Here is a 22,395-nt window from a genome sequence, read left to right as displayed (position 1 = left end):
CAACACTATGCAATGATGCAAAGCAAGAACACCGGAGGTGTTCAAGTCCTTCACACTCAAATCCCACCAAAGCAACGAATGCTAGGATGAGATTGGAGAGGAAGAACAAGGGGGAAAGTCAACCAAAGAATCCAAGATCTAGATCCCAAGAGATTCCCTCACTTAGAGAAGAAATGGTTTGGTGGAAGTGTAGATCTAGATCTCCTCTCTCAAATCCTCAAGTATGAGCAAGAATGGGTGGTGTTGTGGGTATACTTTATGGGTATATCAACGGCATGGCCTAGATCCGGCAAGCCCGGGTGGCCCATAGTTGGTGGTGAGGCATGTGGCCCATCGGGCGGCCCAGTCGCTGTAGATCATGAAGGATGAAGTCAGGCCCAGGAACAGGAAGCCGGATCTCAACCGACCTACGAAGGAGGCCGGATCCGTGACAGCCCATGAAGTATCCGGATCCAGCACGTACTTGAAGGAAGGCGGATCCTTGACGTACACGGCAAGACATTGTACCGTAGTTAGGCAACTTGTATTCCGGCTAGGACTCTCCATGTAAACCCTAGATCTGTGCGCCTTTATAAGCCGGATCCCGGGAGCCCTAGAGGCACAACGACAACTCATTGTAACAACGCGAAAGCGCCCAGATAATTCCAGACAAGCAGCAGTAGGCCCTGTCATCGTGCAGGTGTTCCGAAGCTGGGTAAATCGCGTACCACCGTCCCGAGAGCACTCCGCCCTATGGCCCCTACTTCTTCTCCCCCTCGTGAGGATCCCTCCTTCGGGATACCGTCGATTAGGCAACGACAGTTGGCGCCCACCGTGGGGCCTGTGGCGTCTGGAGGCCGGAACCGGGAGGGTTCCGCCATGGGAAGCTACGACGACACCATCGCTGTGGGGCGTGTCCTCTACGCCGGAAATCTGCCGATCGTCCCTCCGGATGAGTGTTGGATTCCGACTAGGACTAACCCCGTCAAGCTCTCCATCGTCCCAGTTGGCGGCATACACATCTTCATCGGGGAAACCGTCGATTCCGACGGAAACCCACTGGTAAGTAACGCAGACGCGACCGCCGCAGAGCTGGACGCTGTCGCGAAGATCCGATCTGAGATGCAGGAGCTTCCCAAGGAAGATTCCGCCTCGGATCTGGAATTTTCAAAGCCCACCCAATCCGCCCCTGAGCAGGAAACAACGGTGGAAGACCAATGCAGATCCGCCTGGGTCTCCCAGGTGTTAGAAAAGCAGAGGTGCCACTTCGTACACTTCTTGGCCCATACCGCCGGAACCGCCCCTCAAGAAGACGGAGCTGGTCCTGAGCAGGTAGAGGCACCGGAAAACGACGCGGATCCGGATCAGGCTGAGCCTGTCGGAGAAAGCGAAATTCCGGTTGAAGAGTCGATTTTGGGCAATCTGAGCCCAATTTCCGGAGATACCCCCTCCATGGATACTGACGAGTTTAACCGCAAGCTAGGGGAGTACGGTTTCGGTGATCAACCTGAGGTCGACTCCGCCCAGCCTAAGCAGGTTCTCGCAACCGTAGCAGCGCTGGGGCAACCTGGATCAGAAGAGGCAACCAACCAATCTGACCCTCAGCCATCCCGCCAAGGATCTCCACTGTCACGGGAGCGACCCCGCAGGGATTCTTCCTCGGAGGAACTCCTGTCAGCTGAAGAGATGGTTGCACGAGCAGTTCTTAACAAACCTATAACCCCGGGCGACGCCGTAGATCCGGAGGCTCTAGAGGCCACTAGAAAGGAAATGCTGGCCACAGCCAAGAAGCTCGCCGATGCCGCAGCCGCATTAAGGGATGAAAGGGCAGAAGCTGCAGGTTTGGTGGACCAATTCGACAGACAAGATCGCGAAATTGCTGCCACACTCGAGCATGTCAAGAGCATGGCGCAAGAGTGGGAAGTAAAGATGACCTATGCGCAGGCGGAGGCCGATCGAATTGTTAGAGAAGCAATTCCGCCTCGCAGAATCAACTTCGCCACGCCCGCAGAGCAGCAGTCGCTGGAAACCCCAAAGGACAACATGCTAAAAGCTGCGGAGCTGTTGAAGAAGAAGGACGAAGAGGTTGATATCAACTACCTCCGCAAACTTGTCGCTTCAGCAATGCAGCAGCAGAGCAAGGCGGATACTTCGCGCAGGTTAGAATCCAATCCGGATAACTGTGTATCCACCGCGCAGAAGGACGCTCGCGCCGATCGGCATCCCGATGATGAATCACACACCGGATCCTCGGAGCGCAGAAGAAGAACCAGGGAACACCCAAATCCGATCCCCGTTCCATCAAAGACGCCTTCGTCAGATCCAAGAAAGGGAAAGGATGCAATGTACTCTGGACGAGACAAATATCGCAACCCCTCTCCTCCACCTAATGGTTACCCGCGACCCCCTCGCCGCCGTAGTCCAGCCGGAAACACCAGGCCCCCAGGGCATGGTGGGATTGTTATCCGCGACAACGTGCTGCCAAGAAACAGAAACAGGGAGCGCTCGTCGGAACCTCGCCGGAACCAGAACAACGATCGTGAGCCCGAGCCCAGGAGGAGTCGGAACGAGGAACGCGACCCAGAGCCGCGCTGGAGCCGTGACCCGGAGCCTCGCCAGAGCCGGAACGACCAGGGCAGCCAGCGCCACGGCGAAGGCAGCCACAGAAGCCGGAGCCAACACCGGGAAGGCCGAGGAGAATCGGAAGGCGGAAGCAAGAAATCGGACCGACCACCTCGCAGGTATCCCTCACCACCACCTAGCGGTGGTGGCGGAGGTGGAGGCGGAGGCGATGGCCGGAGATCTCGCTCTCGCTCACAATCTCCTCGCCACGGCTCGCGCGACGCGCGGGAACGCCTTAACGAATACAGAACCGACTACATTGGTCCAAAGTGCTTTGGCAGGATGATTCGAGAGGAACCAAAGCCAAGGATGAACCTCAAGCTACCCGGAAACCTGAAGCATTATGATGGCACCGAACGGCCGGATACCTGGATTGAGGATTACTATAATGCAGTAACCTTTGCCGGAGGAACCCCTAACATCGCCTGCCGCATGCTCCAGTTGTACCTTGTAGGTCCAGCCCGGATCTGGCTCAGTGACCTCGAGAAGAACTCCATCTTTTGCTGGTTCGACCTGAAGACCGCTTTCGAGAAACACTTCAGAGGCACCTACAAAAGACCTGCCACGGCAAGCGACCTGCAAGCCTGCATCCAGAAGAAAGGAGAAACCTCAAGAAACTACCTCACACGATGGTTGGCATGCAGGAATGAGTGCGAAAACGTCGACCACACCACCGCCATGTACGCCTTCATTGGTGGACTGCAGAGGGGAGGATTGCTGAGGCATACGCTCACTCGTTTGGCTAACTCAAATAAGCTGACTTTGGATGAAATGATCTCCATTGCCAGTGATCATACTGCCGCCGATGATGACGCAGGCGGTGATCTCGCAGCTACAGCAATCCCCCTACATCAACAAAAGAAGAACCGTGATAACGGCAACAGCAGCAGCCATAAACGCAAGACCCTGATGACCAGAAGAGTGGCGGATCCGAGATGGTCGCCATGGCGTTTCAACGCGGAGGTTCAGGAGGCGGAAGAGGACGCGGCCATGGAGGCGGAGCCGGCAGGGGTCAGCAGCATGCCACTGAGGTCACGGTGGCGGATCCCGCGCCCCGCAAACCTACGAGGAGTACAGACATGCCTGCACGGCCCACCTGGATCCGGTTACAGGGAAGTCCACTCACACCAACCGCAACTGCAAGTGGGTCAATGATCTAAAAAACGACCCGGAGGCAGGATACAAGCGAGCCCGGAAGCACCGCCCACGCGGCAAGGGAGGCAAGGGCAAGAAGGACAAAGAGGAAGATAGTTCCGAGGCGATGGACGAGGATGATAACTCGCCGGATCCCAAGGTAGGATCCGCAGGTAAATCCAACCCATTCGAGAAAAAGAGCGTGGGGGCTTACCACACTTTCCTCGGAACCCCAACAGTCCGCGCTGCCAAGTCAGCTACCCGGATCCTGAACGCCACAGTTCCGGCTGTGCCGCAGTATGTCAGGTGGTCGGAAATCCCGTGCACATTTGATAGGGAGGATCACCCTGCCATTGTGCCAAAAGAATGCTACGCCTTGGTTGTAAGTCCCCGCATAGACGGGTATGACTTCTCCAAGTGCCTCATGGATGGCGGAGCCAGCTTGAACATCATGTACCTGGAGACTCTAGAGCGGATGAACCTCACCAAGGAACAGCTCAAACACAGCAACACTGAGTTTCATGGCGTGGTTCCGGGTAAGAAGGCGAATTCCCTCGGCAGCATCACACTTCCCGTGGCTTTTGGCGATGTTCACAATTTCCGCGAAGAAAAGATCACGTTTGAAGTTGTGCCATTTAAAAGCTCCTACCACGTCATCTTCGGCAGGCCCACCTACCACAAGTTCCACGCAAGAGCATGCTACATCTACAACAAGCTCAAAATTCCGGGTCCTAAGGGTATGATTACCGTATCCGGAGACTACAAAAAGGCTCATGAGTGCGAGTTAGGCGAAGCCGCCTTCGCAGAGTCTGTGATATCTGGAGAGGAGCTGAAAGGCTACAGAGCCGCGGTGGATCCGACTGAAATGCAGACCACCAAGAAGCAGATCTCCGAGCAGAAAACCTCCTTCAAGGCCGCGATAGAAACCAAGAAGCACGACCTCATCAAAGGCGACCCTTCCAAGCAGGTTTCAGTCGGAGCCAACATGGACCCCAAATAGGAAGACGCGCTCGTCGAGTTCCTCCGCGCTAACATGGATATCTTCGCATGGCAACCTTCTGACATGTCCGGAGTACCTAGGGAATTCGCCGAGCACTACCTCAACATAAATCCGGGGGCTAAACCGGTGAAGCAAGCTATGCGACGCTTTGGGGATAAGAAGCGCCGCGCCATAGGAATGGAACTAGCTAAGTTACTAGAGGCAGGTTTTGTAATAGAAGTTATCCACACCGATTGGGTCGCAAATCCCGTCCTTGTACCCAAAAAGAACACTGAAATACTAAGAATGTGCATCAATTACTCCGGCTTGAACAAGCATTGCCCGAAGGATCCGTTCCCCTTGCCGCGCATTGACCAAGTCACTGATTCGACGGCGGGGGCGGAACTTCTGTGTTTTCTTGATGCGTATTCCGGGTATCATCAGATCCAGATGAAGGAATCCGACCAAAAGGCGACTTCATTCATTACCCCGTTTGGTACTTACTGCTATGTTACTATGCCTTTTGGTTTGAAAAACGCAGGTGTCACCTACCAACGTACGATGCAGCGGTGCCTGAAGGACCAAATCGGCCGGAACGTGCACGCTTACGTCGACGACATCGCGGTCATGACCCGGAAAGGATCCGACTTGATCAGCGACCTCACAGAAACCTTCGACAACCTCCGCAGGTACAAGATGATGTTGAATCCGCTGAAGTGCGTCTTTGGCGTGCCAGCCGGAAAACTCCTTGGCTTCATAGTCTCTCACAGAGGCATTGAGGTTAATCCGGAAAAAATCAAGGCAATCCTGTGTATCAAACGGGCAACTTGTCTTAAAGATGTGCAACGACTAACTGGTTGCGTCGCAGCAATCAGTAGGTTTGTTAGCCGTCTTGGCGAGAAGGCGCTACCTTTATACAAGCTGCTGAAGAAAACAGACGAATTTGTCTGGGACGACGCAGCCGACACAGCTCTTCGGGGGTTGAAGGAAATACTCACCTCCCCACCTATCTTGGCAGCCCCAGCAGAGTCAGAGCCGATGCTCCTTTATCTGGTAGCTACCAACAAAGTCATCAGCCTCGTCATCGTGGTGGAGCGAAAGGAAGAAGGTCATGAATATGACGTCCAAAGACCTGTCTACTACATTAGCGAGGTGCTGACGGAGTCAAAGCAAAGATACCCTCACTTTCAGAAGCTAGCTTACGGAGTGTTCCTAGGTAGCCGGAAGCTGAGACATTATTTCCAAGAGCACCCAGTAACAGTTGTGAGCAAGGCTCCGCTGTCAACAATTCTCAACAACGCTGACGCAACAGGGCGTACGGCTAAATGGGGCATCGAATTATCCGCCTTCGACATCGCTTACAAGCCTAGGACTGCGGTCAAATCCCAAGTCTTGGCAGAATTCGTCGCAGATTGGACAGAAGCTCCGGATGCAAGTCTGGAGCCGGAACCAGAAACATGGGTCATGCACTTCGATGGATCCAAGCAGCATCAAGGCTCAGGAGCCGGAGTCACCCTGAAGTCCCCTACCGGAGAAGAACTGCAGTATGTTCTGCAGATCCACTTCGAAGCTACAAACAATATGGCGGAATACGAGGCTCTACTACACGGTCTGCGCATCGCTAAGGAAATCGGGATCAAGCACATCATATGCTGTGGAGACTCTGGCCTGGTGGCACAACAAGTAGCCGGAACCTGGAACGCCAGAAACTCCGTCATGGCGGCCTACAGAGACGAAGTTGACGAGATCGCCAAGTGCTTCCTCGGATACGAAGTCAAGTACGTCAGGAGAGACGATAACACAGCGGCAGACATGCTATCCAAGCTCGGATCCGGCAGGAAGCAAATTCCGCCTGGCATTTTCCTGGAGCATCTCCGGATACCCTCGGTGAAGGGCGCTAACCCGGAAAACCCAGAAGTGGCAGTGTCTCCGGCTAGGGAAGTGATGGCTATCATTCCGGCTTGGACACAGCCTTTCCTGGACTACCTCATCGATCAGAAGTTGCCAGAGGACGAGCTCCTCGCGCGACAGATCGTCAGACGAGCAAGATCCTACACAATTGTTGATGGACAGCTCTACAAACGAAGTGCAACAGGGGTATTTCTCAAATGCGTCTCCAATCAAGATGGCATTGAAATCCTCAGAGAGATCCATGCAGGGGACTGCGGGCATCATGCCGCCCCCAGGTCACTCGTTGCAAAAGCTTTTCGGTTAGGTTTTTACTGGCTCATAGCTAAAGAAGATGCTGACAAAATAGTCAAGACCTGCCGAGGTTGTCAGTACTACGCTACTCAACCAAACGCTCCAGCCCAAGAGCTGAAGACCATACCTATCACCTGGCCATTTGCGGTCTGGGGGCTCGATATGGTTGGTAAGTGATGTCTACGCCCCCTCCTTTTCCTGTAGACAGTGTTGGGCCTCCAAGAGCAGAGGTTTGTAGAACAGCAGCAAGTTTTCCCTTAAGTGGATCACCCAAGGTTTATCGAACTCAGGGAGGAAGAGGTCAAAGATATCCCTCTCATGCAACCCTGCAACCACAAAGCAAGAAGTCTCTTGTGTCCCCAACACACCTAATAGGTGCACTAGTTCGGCGAAGAGATAGTGAAATACAGGTGGTATAAATAAGCAATAGCAACGGCACCAGAAAAGTGCTTTGCCCAGTACAGTAAACAAGCAGTAGTAACGCAGCAATAGTAACACAGTAAAACAGTAAACAAGCAGCGATAGCAGTATTTAGGAACAAGGCCTAGGGATTACACTTTCACTAGTGGACACTCTCAACATTGATCACATAATAAATAACTCTTTCTCATATGTGCTACATACACTCTTTTGTTGGATGATGAACACATTGCGTAGGATTACACGAACCCTCAATGCCGGAGTTAACAAGCTCCACAATTCAATGTTCATATTTAAATAACCTTAGAGCATAATAGATCATTGCAAAATAAACCAAGAACTAACATAGTGCACACACTGTCCACATTACACTATGAAGGAGGAATAGATCACATCAATACTATCATAATGATAATTAACTCCACAATCTACAAGAGATCATGATCATAGCCTACGACAAGAACCACATGGTGCACACACTAGTCACCTTTACACCATGCAGGAGGAATAGACTACTTTAATAACATCACATGAGTAGCACACAACTAGTAGCGATACAAAGCTCATCATATGGATCTCAATCATGTAAAGCAGCTCATGAGATCATTGTATTGAAGTACATAGGAGAGAGATTAACCACATAGCTACCGGTACAGCCCCGAGCCTCGATGGAGAACTACTCCCTCCTCATGGGAGCAGCAGCGGTGATGAAGATGGCGGTGGAGATGGCAGCGGTGTCGATGGAGGAGCCTTCCGGGGGCACTTCCCCGTTCCGGCGGCGTGCCGGAACAGAGACTCCTGTCCCCCAGATCTTGGCTTCGCGATGGCGGCGGCTCTGGAAGGTTTCTGTGGGTTTCGTCGAACGTGTCAGGGTTTTCGCGACGGAGGCTTTAAATAGGCGGAAGAGGCGGCGTCAGGAGGTCGAAGGGGTGCCCACACTATAGGGGGCGTGGGCCCCCCCTGGCCGCGCCGGCCTAGGGTTTGGTGGGCCTGTGCCCCTCCTCTGGCGGTTCTCGTGTGTTCTGGATGCTTCCGGGCAAAATAGGAACCTGGGCGTTGATTTCGTCCAATTCCGAGAATATTTCGTTACTAGGATTTCTGAAACCAAAAACAGCAGAAAACAACAACTGGCCTTTCGGCATCTCGTCAATAGGTTAGTTCCGGAAAACGCATAAAAATGATATAAAGTGTGAACAAAACATGTTGGTATTGTCATAAAACAAGCATGGAACATCAGAAACTATAGATACGTTGGAGACGTATCAGCATCCCCAAGCTTAGTTCCTACTCGTCCTCGAGTAGGTAAACGATAAAAGATAATTTCTGAGGTAACATTCTACCAACATAATCTTAATCATACCATTGTAAAGCTTATGAGATGAATGCAGCGATTCGAAACAATGTAAATGCAATGAGTAAACAATTGAATCATATAGCAAAGACTTTTCATGAATAGTATTTTCAAGACAAGCATCAATAAGTCTTGCATAAGAGTTACTCATAAAGCAATAAATTCTTAGTAAAAGGTATTGAAACAACACAATGGAAGATTAAGTTTCAGCGGTTGCTTTCAACTTGCAACATGTATATCTTATGGATAGTTGTCAATGCAAAGCAATATAACAAGTGCAATAAGCAAGTATGTAAGAATCAATGCACAGTTAACACAAGTGTTTGCTTCTAAGATAGAGAGAAATGGGTAAACTGACTCAACATAAAAGTAAAAGAAAAGGCCCTTCGCAGAGGGAAGCATTGATTGCTATATTTGTGCTAGAGCTTTGGTTTTGAAAGCAAGAAACAATTTTGTCAACGGTAGTAATAAAGCATATGTATCATGTAAATTATATCCTACAAGTTGCAAGTCTCATGCATAGTATACTAATAGTGCCCGCACCTTGTCCTAATTAGCTTGGACTACCGGATCATCGCAATGCACATGTTTTAACCAAGTGTCACAAAGGGGTACCTCTATGCCGCCTGTACAAAGGTCTAAGGAGAAAGCTCGCATCGGATTTCTCGCTATTGATTATTCTCAACTTAGACATCCATACCGGGACAACATAGACAACAGATAATGGACTCCTCTTTTATGCATAAGCATGTAGCAACAATTATTTTTCTCATATGAGGTTGAGGATATTGTCCAAAACTGAAACTTCCACCATGGATCATGGCTTTAGTTAGCGGCCCAATGTTCTTCTCTAACAATATGCATGCTTAACCATAAGGTGGTAGATCTCCCTTACTTCAGACAAGACGAACATGCATAGCAACTCACATGATATTCAACAAAGGGTAGTTGATGGCGTCCCCAGGAACATGGTTATCGCACAACAAGCAACTTATAAGAAATAAAATGCATAAGTACATATTCAATACCACAATAGTTTTTAAGCTATTTGTCCCATGAGCTATATATTGCAAAGGTAGAGGATAGAAATTTAAAGGTAGCACTTCAAGCAATTTACTTTGGAATGGCGGAGAAATACCATGTAGTAGGTAGGTATGGTGGATTCGAATGGCATAGTGGTTGGCTCAAGGGTTTCAGATGCATGAGAAGTAATCCTTCTCGATACAAGGCTTAGGCTAGCAAGGTTGTTTGAAGCAAACACAAGCATAAACTAGTACATCAAAACTTACATAAAAGACATATTACAAGCATTATAAGACTATACATCGTCTTCCTTGTTGTTCAAACACCTCACTAGAAAATATCTAGACTCTAGAGAAACCACTCATGCAATCCAAATTTTAACAAGCTCTATGTATTTCTTCACTAATAGGTGCAAAGTATATGATGCAAGAGCTTAAACAAGAGCACAACAATTGCCAAGTATCAAGTTATTCAAGACATCATACCAATTACTACATGTAGCATTTTCCGTTTCCAACCATATAACAATTAACAAAGCAGTTTCAACCTTCGCCATGAACATTAAAAACTAAGAACACATGTGTTCATACGAACCAGCGGAGCGTGTCTCTCTCCCACACAAGTATTTATTCAAACAAAAACAAAAACAAGAGCACACAGACGCTCCAAGTAAAGTACATAAGATGTGACTGAATAAAAATATAGTTTCAAGAGAAGGAACCTGATAATTTGTCGATGAAGAAGGGGATGCCTTGGGCATCCCCAAGCTTAGATGCTTGAGTCTTCTTGAAATATGCAGGGATGAACCACCGGGGCATCCCCAAGCTTAGACTTTTCACTCTTCTTGATCGTAGTATATCATCCTCCTCTCTTGACCCTTGAAAACTTCCTCCACACCAAACTCGAAACAAACTCATTAGAGGGTTAGTGCATAATCAAAATATACATGTTCAGAGGTGACATAATCATTCTTAACACTTCTGGACATTGCACAAAGCTACTGAAAGTCAATGGAATCGAAATATCCATCGAACATAACAAAACTGGCAATGCGAAATAAAAGGCAGAATCTGTCAAAAACTGAACAGTTCATATTGACGAATTTTATTGGGGCACCAGACTTGCTCAAATGAAAATGCTCAAATTAAATGAAAGTTGCGTACATATCTGAGGATCACTCACGTAAATTGGCTTAATTTTCTGAGTTACCTACAGAGAATTTAGCCCAGATTCGTGACAGCAAAGAAATCTGTTTCTGCGCAGTAATCCAAATCTAGTATGAACTTTTCTATCAACGACTTTACTTGGCACAACAAAACATAAAACTAAGATAAGGAGAGGTTGCTACAGTAGTAAACAACTTCCAAGACACAAATATAAAACAAAGTACTGTAGCAAAATAATACATGGGTTATCTCCCAAGAAGTTCTTTCTTTATAGCCATTAAGATGGGCTCAGCAGTTTTGGTGATGCACCCGCAAGAAATAGTATTTGAAGCAAAAGAGAGCTTCAAGAGGCAAATTCAAAACACATTTAAGCCTAACATGCTTCCTATGCAGAGGAATCTTGTACACAAATGAATTCATGAAGAACAAAGTGACAAGCATAAGAGGATAAAACACGAGTAACTTCAAGATTCTCAACATAAAGAGGGGAAACTTAATATTATTAAGATGCATATAACCATATTTCCCTCTCTCATAATAACTTTCAGTAGCATCATTGATGAAATCCACAATATACCCATCACTTAAAACATTCTTATCATGGTTCATATGCATAGAAGTATCATTAATTTTGGCATAAGAAGAGTTATTCTCATTAATAGTAATTGGAGCAAGATTATTATCAAGAATTTGAACATGGTAAACAAGTTGCATATTAAAAGAATTGTTTTTGGTAATCCAATCATGACTATGACAAGTTTCATAAGGGTAGCTATAACCTATATCATAGCATTCTTTATAATAATCATCAAAGATCGGAGGCACAGTGTCATCATAAGAAATAGAATAGTTATCTTTCACAGTCGGTTTATCTATGACCATACCATCGTTGTTATTAGAAGGAGATGTATCAAACACATAATGATTAGTAGCAAAAGGATTTTCAAACACCTCTTCCCCAAGCTTAGAGCTTTCTATATCATTATGGGAGGAAGCATGGATAGCACAGACACTATGGCAATTATTATCATTATCATTTTCAGAATTAGTTTCCCAGAGATTTGCAATATCAAAAGTAGTGTGCTCATTCAAATCACGATCTCTAATGTATGTAAAGGGCATAGGAAGATCATCATATTTAGATTCATTATCACAATAATCATTAGGAGCAACATACTTACGGTTACTTAGCGTTATCTCATTCACGCGGGGATACGCCGTTACCTCTTTCTTTTTATTCTCCTTCTTCTTCTTCTTCTTCTTCTTCTTCTTCGTTCCTTTCTTCTTCTTCTTCTCTTCCTTCTCCTCATTTCCTTCTTTAGGAGGAAGAGGCTTGAAGGGTGGCTTGTCCGCATAACCTGATTTACTTTTAGAAACAATAGAAGAAACTTGGGAGGATTCCTCCTTTTCATTAATTAGTTCAAAACACATGGCGGTCCTATCATATTTTGGCAAGGTGTCATCTTCTAAAATATTTTGTATGTAAGTATTTGTATGGCTATTATCAATGCAATAAGAAAAACACCCATGCAGGACATCATCAATATCAAGATCACTCATATGTAACAAAGAGATTTTTCTCGACAGTTCTTCACACCCCAAAAATAAAGTAAGTTCATCATGCTGATTAGGAGTAATTTCATCATCACAATACAAATTTGCAGCACTCATTGGGTTCAAATTATCATTGGAGGAGCATTGAAAATTAAAATGACCCACTTCATGGCAAACTTCACAAATAAAAGGATAGAGGGCACAAACTTTTTTACCAAGATCATCTAGAGCCCTAAGCCACTTTCTAGTTTTTTCATTAATATGATGGATGCAATATTCATCTTTGACTTGATTAATTCCACAAGGTCTATGCATTCCACAAAAATTAACATGCTTATAGGAAATAGCATTCTTAGGAGTTTGAGCATGCTTATTGCAATAATTAACAACAATTTCATTCTTCATGCAAGCCTCTGTAAAAGGTTCATGATACTTATCGAAATTCTCTTTAGGCAATTCAAAATAAGAAGCAAAGGCTTTATAAAGATTTACAGCAACTTGAGAGTCAAGACCATAAGTAGCACTCATATTTCGAAATTTATCGGTATCCATAAAAGCTTCAATGCATTCATAATCATAATTTATACCTGACTCTTTACCTTTGTCGTTCTCCCATCCTTCAGCGTTGTCCTCAATCCGATCAAGAAGATCCCACCTAGCTTCAACCTCCTTGCTTGTGAAAGATCCCTCCGAATAGGCATCCAGATAGTCCTTGTGTTGTCCTGAAAGCCTCGCATAAAAATTGTTAACAATAACATTACGGGGTAGCTCATGAATGGGACATTTGAGCATTAGTGATTTCAATCTCCCCCACGCTTGAGAAATACTCTCTCCATCACGAGGATAAAAGTTATAAATATAATTCCTATCAATATGCACTTCATGAGGAGGATAAAATTTAGAATAAAAGAGAGATACAATTTCCTCCCAACCAAGAGAATGACTATTCTCCAACAATTTATACCAATGCGCCGCTTTACCGGGCAATGAAAACGGAGAATAGCTTCTTCTTCACTTCATCCATAGAGATACCTGCACACTTGAATAACCCGCATAATTCGTGCAAAAACAGTAAATGATCTCTAGGATGGACAGTTCCATCCCCTTTATAGTGGTTGTCCATAACACGTTCAATAATTTTCATAGGTATTTTATACGGAATACTTTCAGCAGGTGGATTTAAAAAATCAGAAGCATCATTAGAGTTATTGCATATGGGAGATAAAGTATTATCAGAGCAAATTTTCTCCCCTAAAGATGGGAAGCTAAAAAGATCACAAAAACTAGCTTCCCCAAGCTTAGACTTCTCCATAGCATTAGCAGTAATTGCATTCATACTAATAACATCGCTACTAGCATGCAAATAAGGTTCCATAGGTTTTTTAATTTTCGCATCAAACAATTCTAAATCAGGAAAAAGACTAAAAAGCTCACCAATTTTGTTGTTGTTTTCCATTATGCCTAACTAGTGTAAACAAGAAACAAAAAGTTGCAATTGCAGGATCTAAAGGAAATAGCTTCGAGTACTTACAACGGCGCCGGAAAATAGCTTAGTAGCCGGGATCCGGAGTGTGAGTACCTTTTACCTTTCCTCCCCGGCAACGGCGCCAGAAAATAGCTTGATGTCTACGCCCCCTCCTTTTCCTGTAGACAGTGTTGGGCCTCCAAGAGCAGAGGTTTGTAGAACAGCAGCAAGTTTTCCCTTAAGTGGATCACCCAAGGTTTATCGAACTCAGGGAGGAAGAGGTCAAAGATATCCCTCTCATGCAACCCTGCAACCACAAAGCAAGAAGTCTCTTGTGTCCCCAACACACCTAATAGGTGCACTAGTTCGGCGAAGAGATAGTGAAATACAGGTGGTATAAATAAGTAGTAGCAACAGCAACAGAAAATTGCTTTGCCCAGGACAGTAAACAAGCAGTAGTAACGCAGCAATAGTAACACAGTAAAACAGTAAACAAGCAGCGATAGCAGTATTTTGGAACAAGGCCTAGGGATTACACTTTCACTAGTGGACACTCTCAACATTGATCGCATAATAAATAACTCTTTCTCATATATGCTACATACACTCTTTTGTTGGATGATGAACACATTGCGTAGGATTACACGAACCCTCAATGCCGGAGTTAACAAGCTCCACAATTCAATGTTCATATTTAAATAACCTTAGAGCATAATAGATCATTGCAAAATAAACCAAGAACTAACATAGTGCACACACTGTCCACATTACACTATGAAGGAGGAATAGATCACATCAATACTATCATAATGATAATTAACTCCACAATCTACAAGAGATCATGCTCATAGCCTACGACAAGAACCACATGGTGCACACACTAGTCACCTTTACACCATGCAGGAGGAATAGACTACTTTAATAACATCACATGAGTAGCACACAACTAGTAGCGATACAAAGCTCATCATATGGATCTCAATCATGTAAAGCAGCTCATGAGATCATTGTATTGAAGTACATAGGAGAGAGATTAACCACATAGCTACCGGTACAGCCCCGAGCCTCGATGGAGAACTACTCCCTCCTCATGGGAGCAGCAGCGGTGATGAAGATGGCGGTGGAGATGGCAGCGGTGTCGATGGAGGAGCCTTCCGGGGGCACTTCCCCGTTCCGGCGGCGTGCCGGAACAGAGACTCCTGTCCCCCAGATCTTGGCTTCGCGATGGCGGCGGCTCTGGAAGGTTTCTGTGGGTTTCGTCGAACGTGTCAGGGTTTTCGCGACGGAGGCTTTAAATAGGCGGAAGAGGCGGCGTCAGGAGGTCGAAGGGGTGCCCACACTATAGGAGGGTGCGGGCCCCCCCTGGCCGCGCCGGCCTAGGGTTTGGTGGGCCTGTGCCCCTCCTCTGGCGGTTCTCGTGTGTTCTGGATGCTTCCGGGCAAAATAGGAACCTGGGCGTTGATTTCGTCCAATTCCGAGAATATTTCGTTACTAGGATTTCTGAAACCAAAAACAGCAGAAAACAACAACTGGCCTTTCGGCATCTCGTCAATAGGTTAGTTCCGGAAAACGCATAAAAATGATATAAAGTGTGAACAAAACATGTTGGTATTGTCATAAAACAAGCATGGAACATCAGAAATTATAGATACGTTGGAGACGTATCAGTAAGTTAAAAAGATCATCTCCTGGCGGTTTTGAATACCTCCTGGTCGCTGTTGACAAATTCAGCAAGTGGATCGAGGCAAAGCCAGTGAGGAAAGCCGATGGTGCTACGGCACTAAAATTTGTTTGCAGCCTCGTGATGAGATTCGGCATCCCACACAGCATAATCATAGATAATGGCACAAACTTCGCTCAAGGAGAATTGAGGGATTATTGTGAGACATTAGGGATTCGGCTGGACCTTGCCTCTGTGGCTCACCCACAATCCAATGGTCAGGTTGAAAGGGCTAATGGCCTAATATTATCAGGAATTAAACCGCGCCTTGAAGAACCGCTGCGACGAGCAGCTGGAGCTTGGGCTGATGAGTTGGAAGCTGTTTTGTGGAGTTTACGAACTACCCCTAACAGATCAACAGGGTTTACCCATTTTTCCTGGTATACGGATCCAAAGCCGTGCTTCCCTCCGACATCATCCATGATTCACCGCGCGTTTCCACCTACAATGAAGAAACAGCTGACGAGGCCAGACAGCTATCTGTGGACCTGATCGAGGAAGCTCGGAACTTAGCTGACCAGCGCTCCTCCATCTACCAGCAGAAGCTCCGACGCTATCACAGTCGTCGAGTTCGGAATCGCTCCTTCATGGCAGGAGACCTGGTCCTCCGCCTTCGACAGGTGAAAGACCATAAGCTGCAATCTCCATGGGAAGGACCCTTCGTCATTAGCAAAGTGCTTCATAACGGGTCGTACTACCTTGTTGATTTCCGTGAGCTGAAGGATAGACCTGCTAATTGGCACCGGAAACGCAAGCGTGAGGATCCGGATGACATCTACGACGAGACAGATCGCCCTTGGAACATCGCACAGCTACGTCCTTTCTACACTTAGCATATTTTTTCCGAGTTACAAACTCTGTAATAGTTATACATGATCAATGAAATAAAGCTTATGGTTCACTCTTTGAGTCTTTTACCTCCTTTACTTGTTCATTTTCGATCATGTATGTTTTTTCCGACTAAAACCGCAGAGCTGGATGTTTGCGCCTAGGCGCGTATGAAAGTTGTGATTTTCAAAATCGTCCCTTAGGACGTAAGCCTAAGTTTTCTGGTGGAAATTTTTTTCGTTGCGAACTCGTGGATTCCTGGTAGCGACTTCCGGCACCTAGGCTGGGGGCTTGTTTCCGCGGTTATGGACGGACGCCATTGGGCTTCGTCACCGCAGGCGAGCGTTTCCGGCCAAAGGTTTTCCGGCTTGTGGAAGGTCAAACGAGTAAGCCGGAAAATTAACAAACCAGCACTTGCTTTTAACAAACGAAACATGCAAATAATTCTAACGGATAGCAGGATAAGTTTTCCGCCCACGCATAATTGTTTCGTCCCTAGATACTTAAGAATTAAAGTTATATTACAAACCCTCGCTGGGGCCAAAATGATGCATTGTTTCTCCCGCAGGAATAAAAGTTTTCACTCCCCCTTAGCCGGAGAAGTCTTGCCCTCTGGATCTTTTTCCTTGGCGTCTTCGGCCGGAGATGACACGTCTTCATCACTTTCTTCCTCTTCTTCAGAAGCTGCAGCGCTGGTCTTGGGTTCCTCTCGGGGAGCGTCCTTGGAGCTGGTCCAGGTAAATTGGGTTCCGGATTCCGCAGGTCGCGCCTCCGCGTCGCGCTCCTTTTGAAGTTCGGCTTCCAAGGGCTCGTCCGCAGGAAGAACGACCTTGTCGTAGAATTCATCATGCCGGATCCTGCGCGCGATACGGGTGTCGTAGCCGCTCACTGCATCCAGGAGCGCGTTAACATCCGCATCCGGAGGAACGCCCGTGGTTACCTGCTCAAGATCAAGCTCCGGGTTATGTGCTAAGCACATAGTTAAGGTCATTGCAGCTGCGCCTCGGGCTGATGATGCTTGTAGATCCGTCACCAGCTCCGGAAGAACGTCCACTTTTCTAACAAGTTTGCGAACGTTGCAAGTGCGACTCCTCTTGATGGATAAGTTGTAGCATATCTTGCGGGAGGCGGAGATGAGATCTTTGCAATCATCGCCTGCAAGTTGAAGAAGGTCGTCTCGTGGGAACAAATTCCGACGCTTTTCCGGATACCCAAGCGGCTCTGCATAAGATAATCAGGATATAAGCATGCAATTTGAGCACAAAGAAAAAGGTCGGAGCAAACATCTAGACAAGGTTTCAGCATAGTACCCAAGATGTTCTCGTTGAGCAAGTCCCAGTGATGTTCCGCGGTCTCCATATATTTCTGGAACCCATAGAGCTCTTTCTGCTGCCTCTTGATGGTCTCGCTGTCAGCATTTCTTTTCAATATAAATTCGCCCTTTTCCCTGATGTGCTCGGAGTTTTTCTCCGCCAGCTGTTTCTCGGCCTGCTCCCTCTTTAGTTCCGCCTCCTTTAGTTTCGTTTCCAATTCTTGGTACGAGGAGCGCATGTTCTCAAGTTCCGACGAGGCTGTAGCAAGGGAAGAGGATGCGCCTATAATAACATAAGTCAAAAGCAAGTTCAAAGTCGGAATATGAACTAATGACGAAAAAGACGGAAACCAACCTTGGGCGTCCGCCAGTTGTTTGTTCAGTTCCGCATTCGCATCTTTCAGAGTCCGGATATTTTTCGCCTGATTCAGAGTAACGCGGCGCTGAAGGGCAATGTTCTTGTGCAGCTCGTAATGCAGCGCCTGCTGTTCCTGTAAAACATAGACAGGGCAGGAGTAAAAATTCGGCCTGTAACAGTGGTTTCCTTCAAAGCATTATTGCCGGAACCTTTCCGCCATAATGCTTGGGGGCTACTGATCCAATTTAAAAACTTTCCCGGAAGTAATCTTTCTCTAAGCATCTAAGCGCTAACTATTCTTTGAGTTTCCGCCTACATGCTTGGGGGCTACTGGGGAGTACCTTTTGCTTGCAGATGAGTTTGTCGAAGAACTGGCCGACATCCTTCTTAAAGTCCTGGATTTCCGATGTCGCGACGTCAGGCTTCCCCCAGGCGTTGTTCAGCATGGTGTTGAGCAAGTCTTGTTCAAGCTCCCATTTCTCCGCCTCGGTTAACTTGTTGAAAAACGTGGTAGCATATGCCTTGGGGGTGGAAGTGGTGTCAGCCGGATCTCCAAAGTTTTTCGGAAAAATGACGATGTCGCCAGCGCCATTTCCGGCCTTCTCAGAAGAAGTGACTTCAGCCTCTCCTTGGCCTTGTTCTTCTGCGTCTTCTTGGGCAGGGCCTTTGGCCTTAGGATCTTCTCTGCCCACTTTCTCGCTGCTAACCGGAATTATTTCCGGTGGAGTGTTTGCGGCAGGAGGGGGAGATTGATCAGCCTGAGGGGGAGACGGCCGAGGAGTAGGGTGGGAGGTACTTGGCGGAGCTGGAGTAGTAGGACCAACTGCCGGAGACTTTTTCATGTATTTAGTAATAGGCTCTTGGCTGATGGTCCGCGTGGCAGTGGTACTCGGATTCCTGCAAACAAGTGAAAGGGATCGAATAAGAAATAATTTCGCCAAAATAGAGGTGCACCATATTCGGAAACTTACGGGGCGCCGGGGATGATGGGGCGCGAGCGTTTGCCAGCTGTTGAAAGCATCTTCAGGCGTGCACATTTCGCTTTCCTCGAGTCTAGCGGAGGTGGCCTTATGGTCTTGGACTTCTTGGCGGAGGCCTCGCCGCTAGCTCCGGCTTCTGAGCCGGAAGCTTTGGCGCGGGGACGCTTCGAAGGTCGAGGGGCTGCCTTGCGGGGTGCCTGTTCCTCTTCCTCCTCTTCGTCCTCCGGAACCTCCTCCGCTGCGTCGCCGCTGACAGGGACACGAAGAATGGTGCGGAAGTTTTCCTCCGCCAAAGTGTTGTGCTGGGAGGAATATGAATAAAAGTCAAAGTTAACATCCAAAAACCTGTGAAGTTTGAAGCAACGAAAAGAACAGAGCTTACCGGAGGACACTGGTCGTTTGTGTAGATATCCTTGATCAGTTCCGGGACCGGTTGGCCCCGGCCTATCTTCACGAGCGTTTTGATTCTCCTCTTGAGGGAATCAGATGGAAGGTCGTGGCGGGTAGCCCGGAGCAGGTCGTCCGCCCCGGTGTATGCGCAGATTAATCGCGCATTATACCGAAGTGGCTGGATCCGCCGGGTGAACCAGCTAAGGGTAAGCTGAGCTCCGGTTAGCCCATCATGGACTAGCCAGGAGATTCTCCGCGCTGCCTTCTCCAAGATAGGGGTTTGGGCGAGAGAAGGAACAAAGCTCCAGCTTGCGAGCTCTTTCGGAGGCTCGTTGATGAACTTGGGCAAGCCATCGTGGATGTCCGAAACTGAGGCGTTCTTTTCATAGAACCATCCGGCGTTCCAGTACCGGACGGATTCGTGCGAATCGTGAGGAGGATACATGCGGCCAGGTCGGAGCATGAACGTCATACTCCCACAGTTCACCATTGCTTTGTTTTTCGTTTCCTTCTTCACCCGAAAGAAGAACTGCCATAATCTGACATCTGGTCGGATCCCAAGGTGCCCTTCGCAAAGAGTTACGAAGTTGGAGAGGAGGAGGTATGAGTTTGGGCAGATGTTGTGGGGCTGGAGCCCGTATGTGTTGAGGATGGAGAGGAAAAACTCCGAGCAAGGGAGTGATAGTCCGCGTTCCACCCAAGCCTTAGTCATGACGATTTCTCCGGCTTCGGGCTTGGGGACGTCAGAATCGCGTGTGAAGCTCCAGTGAGCGGAGATCATACCCTCGTTCTGGAGTTCTCTAAGCTCCACATCAGTAGTTTCGCAGGGCCACCACTGACCCCGCTCTCCTTCACGGATCCGGGCCTTGGACGCCCTCTTGTTTTCCGCCTCCTGTACTTTGGCTGCCATCCTAGCTTGTCCCTCGAGTTCTTCTTGAAGCTCTTTGAGGGAGGGGATCCGACTTTGGAGCGGTGCTGGAAGATGCGGAAAACGGTTGAGCTAACCTAATGTCGGAAACATATGGTGGCAGGTATGCTATGGGATCCGGACATATTGGTTCTAATGGATTGGGATCCGGGCTACTCGGAGAGCTACCAGTACAGTGTGATGAATCAAGTGGCATGCTTCCGGCTGCGCCCATGCAAATTATTTGAGTATCCTGATCTACACTAAGTTTGTCTTCTACGAGGCCGGCGCACGTACCGTTAATGGCGCGGTGGCTCGAGGGAGCTCCGGTGAAGTCGAGGTCGCCGGACTTGCAGGAAATCACCTCGCGTGACCGCGAATCGGCGGCGGGAAGGATTTCCCGTTCAACCGAAGGGGTCTTGGCGCGAGGAGAGGCTTGGACTGGCGGCGCGTGAAGCTCCCGTGAGGAAGGTTCGCCGGAGTTGAGATCCGTCGGGCGGCGCGGCGCGAGGAAGAAGATGAAGTGGTGAGGAGCGGTGAAAGAATGAAAAATTACCGAGCCGTGGGGTATTTATAGGCCACACGCGGAGATTCGGGATTTGGATCCGACGGTGGAAATGGAACGGTCACACCGTTGGATGGATGACACGTGTCTTAGGTCAAGTGCGGTAAAACGACGTGGAGGTAACTTAACCATGCACTCCCGAAAATTCCGGCTAAAAATTTGCATCTGCGAAAATTTAGCGCGGGAAAAGCGGAATCTCCGTTGCCATACCCAATCTGAAGATGAAGGACTTTCGAGTGAATGAACCCGGAATCAAGTAAAAGTTTTGAAGCTCTTCAAGATTCTCTTCGGATCCGATCTGAATGAAGTCGGAGGAATGATGAATCTCGGAGAACTTCGGGGACTACTGTTGTGGGTATACTTTATGGGTATATCAACGGCATGGCCTAGATCCGGCAAGCCCGGGTGGCCCATAGTTGGTGGTGAGGCATGTGGCCCATCGGGCGGCCCAGTTGCTGTAGATCATGAAGGATGAAGTCAGGCCCAGGAACAGGAAGCCGGATCTCAACCGACCTACGAAGGAGGCCGGATCCGTGACAGCCCATGAAGTATCCGGATCCAGCACGTACTTGAAGGAAGGCGGATCCTTGACGTACACGGCAAGAAATTGTACCGTAGTTAGGCAACTTGTATTCTGGCTAGGACTCTCCATGTAAACCCTAGATCTGTGCGCCTTTATAAGCCGGATCCCGGGAGCCCTAGAGGCACAACGACAACTCACTGTAACAACGCGAAAGCGCCCAGATAATTCCAGACAAGCAGCAGTAGGCCCTGTCATCGTGTAGGTGTTCCGAAGCTGGGTAAATCGCGTACCACCGTCCCGAGAGCACTCCGCCCTATGGCCCCTACTTCTTCTCCCCCTCGTGAGGATCCCTCCTTCGGGATACCGTCGATTAGGCAACGACAGGTGGAGGAATCAAGGGAGAGAGCAACTTCTTCAAATGCAACAATGGAGGTGAGAGAAAAGGTAAGAAGTTGTTGCTCAAGGTGGAAGAAGGGCTATTTATAGTCTAAGGAGAAAAATAACCGTTGGGGAGAAAACCGGGTGAAAATCGGATAAAAAACGAGCTGGAAAAGTGCCCAGCCGGTTGCCAGGCCGGCCGACCGGCCTGGGCGCTGAGGAGCCCGGTCGGCAGCCTGGCCCGACCGGCCCAGCAACCGGGCGGCAGCTGACCGCGCGCTGGGCGGCGGCGGAAAGCCTCACGCCGCGCGGGGGAGAGGCAGCCGCGTGGGCCTTGGCGCGGAGGCGGCCCGTCCGGATCGGTCGGACTGGAGGGGCAGCTGGGCTGGCCGGCGCGTGGGCCGGTGGCCGCCCGGTCCGGTTGGCGCCCGGTGCGGACCGGGTGGGCCGGCGTGCGGCCCGGCAGGCCGGGCGGCAACCGGCAGCCTTCTCCTTTTTTTTTTCTTTTTCTTCTTTTACCTTTTCTTTAATAACTATTG

General features: G+C 48.4%; 1 protein-coding gene across 1 annotated transcript in view; it reads right to left on the bottom strand.

The window, feature by feature from the left end:
* LOC139833873 (uncharacterized) overlaps positions 1-17,994 on the bottom strand; it is a 35,290-nt gene extending 17,296 nt beyond the window's left edge. Inside the window, exons 1-2 of the mRNA XM_071824233.1 lie at positions 17,754-17,994; positions 17,213-17,664 (exon numbers count right to left, since the gene is read on the bottom strand). Of these exons, the coding sequence (XP_071680334.1) occupies positions 17,213-17,664; positions 17,754-17,994 (693 nt within the window). The remainder of the gene's footprint in view (positions 1-17,212; positions 17,665-17,753) is intronic.
* Positions 17,995-22,395: the final 4,401 nt, after the last annotated feature.

Source organism: Lolium perenne, chromosome 7 (genome assembly GCF_019359855.2).
Source record: "Lolium perenne isolate Kyuss_39 chromosome 7, Kyuss_2.0, whole genome shotgun sequence".
Classification (NCBI taxonomy): Eukaryota; Viridiplantae; Streptophyta; class Magnoliopsida; order Poales; family Poaceae; genus Lolium; species Lolium perenne.
Note: the sequence above shows the minus strand (reverse complement) of the source record. Positions and strands in the feature narration are given on the sequence as shown.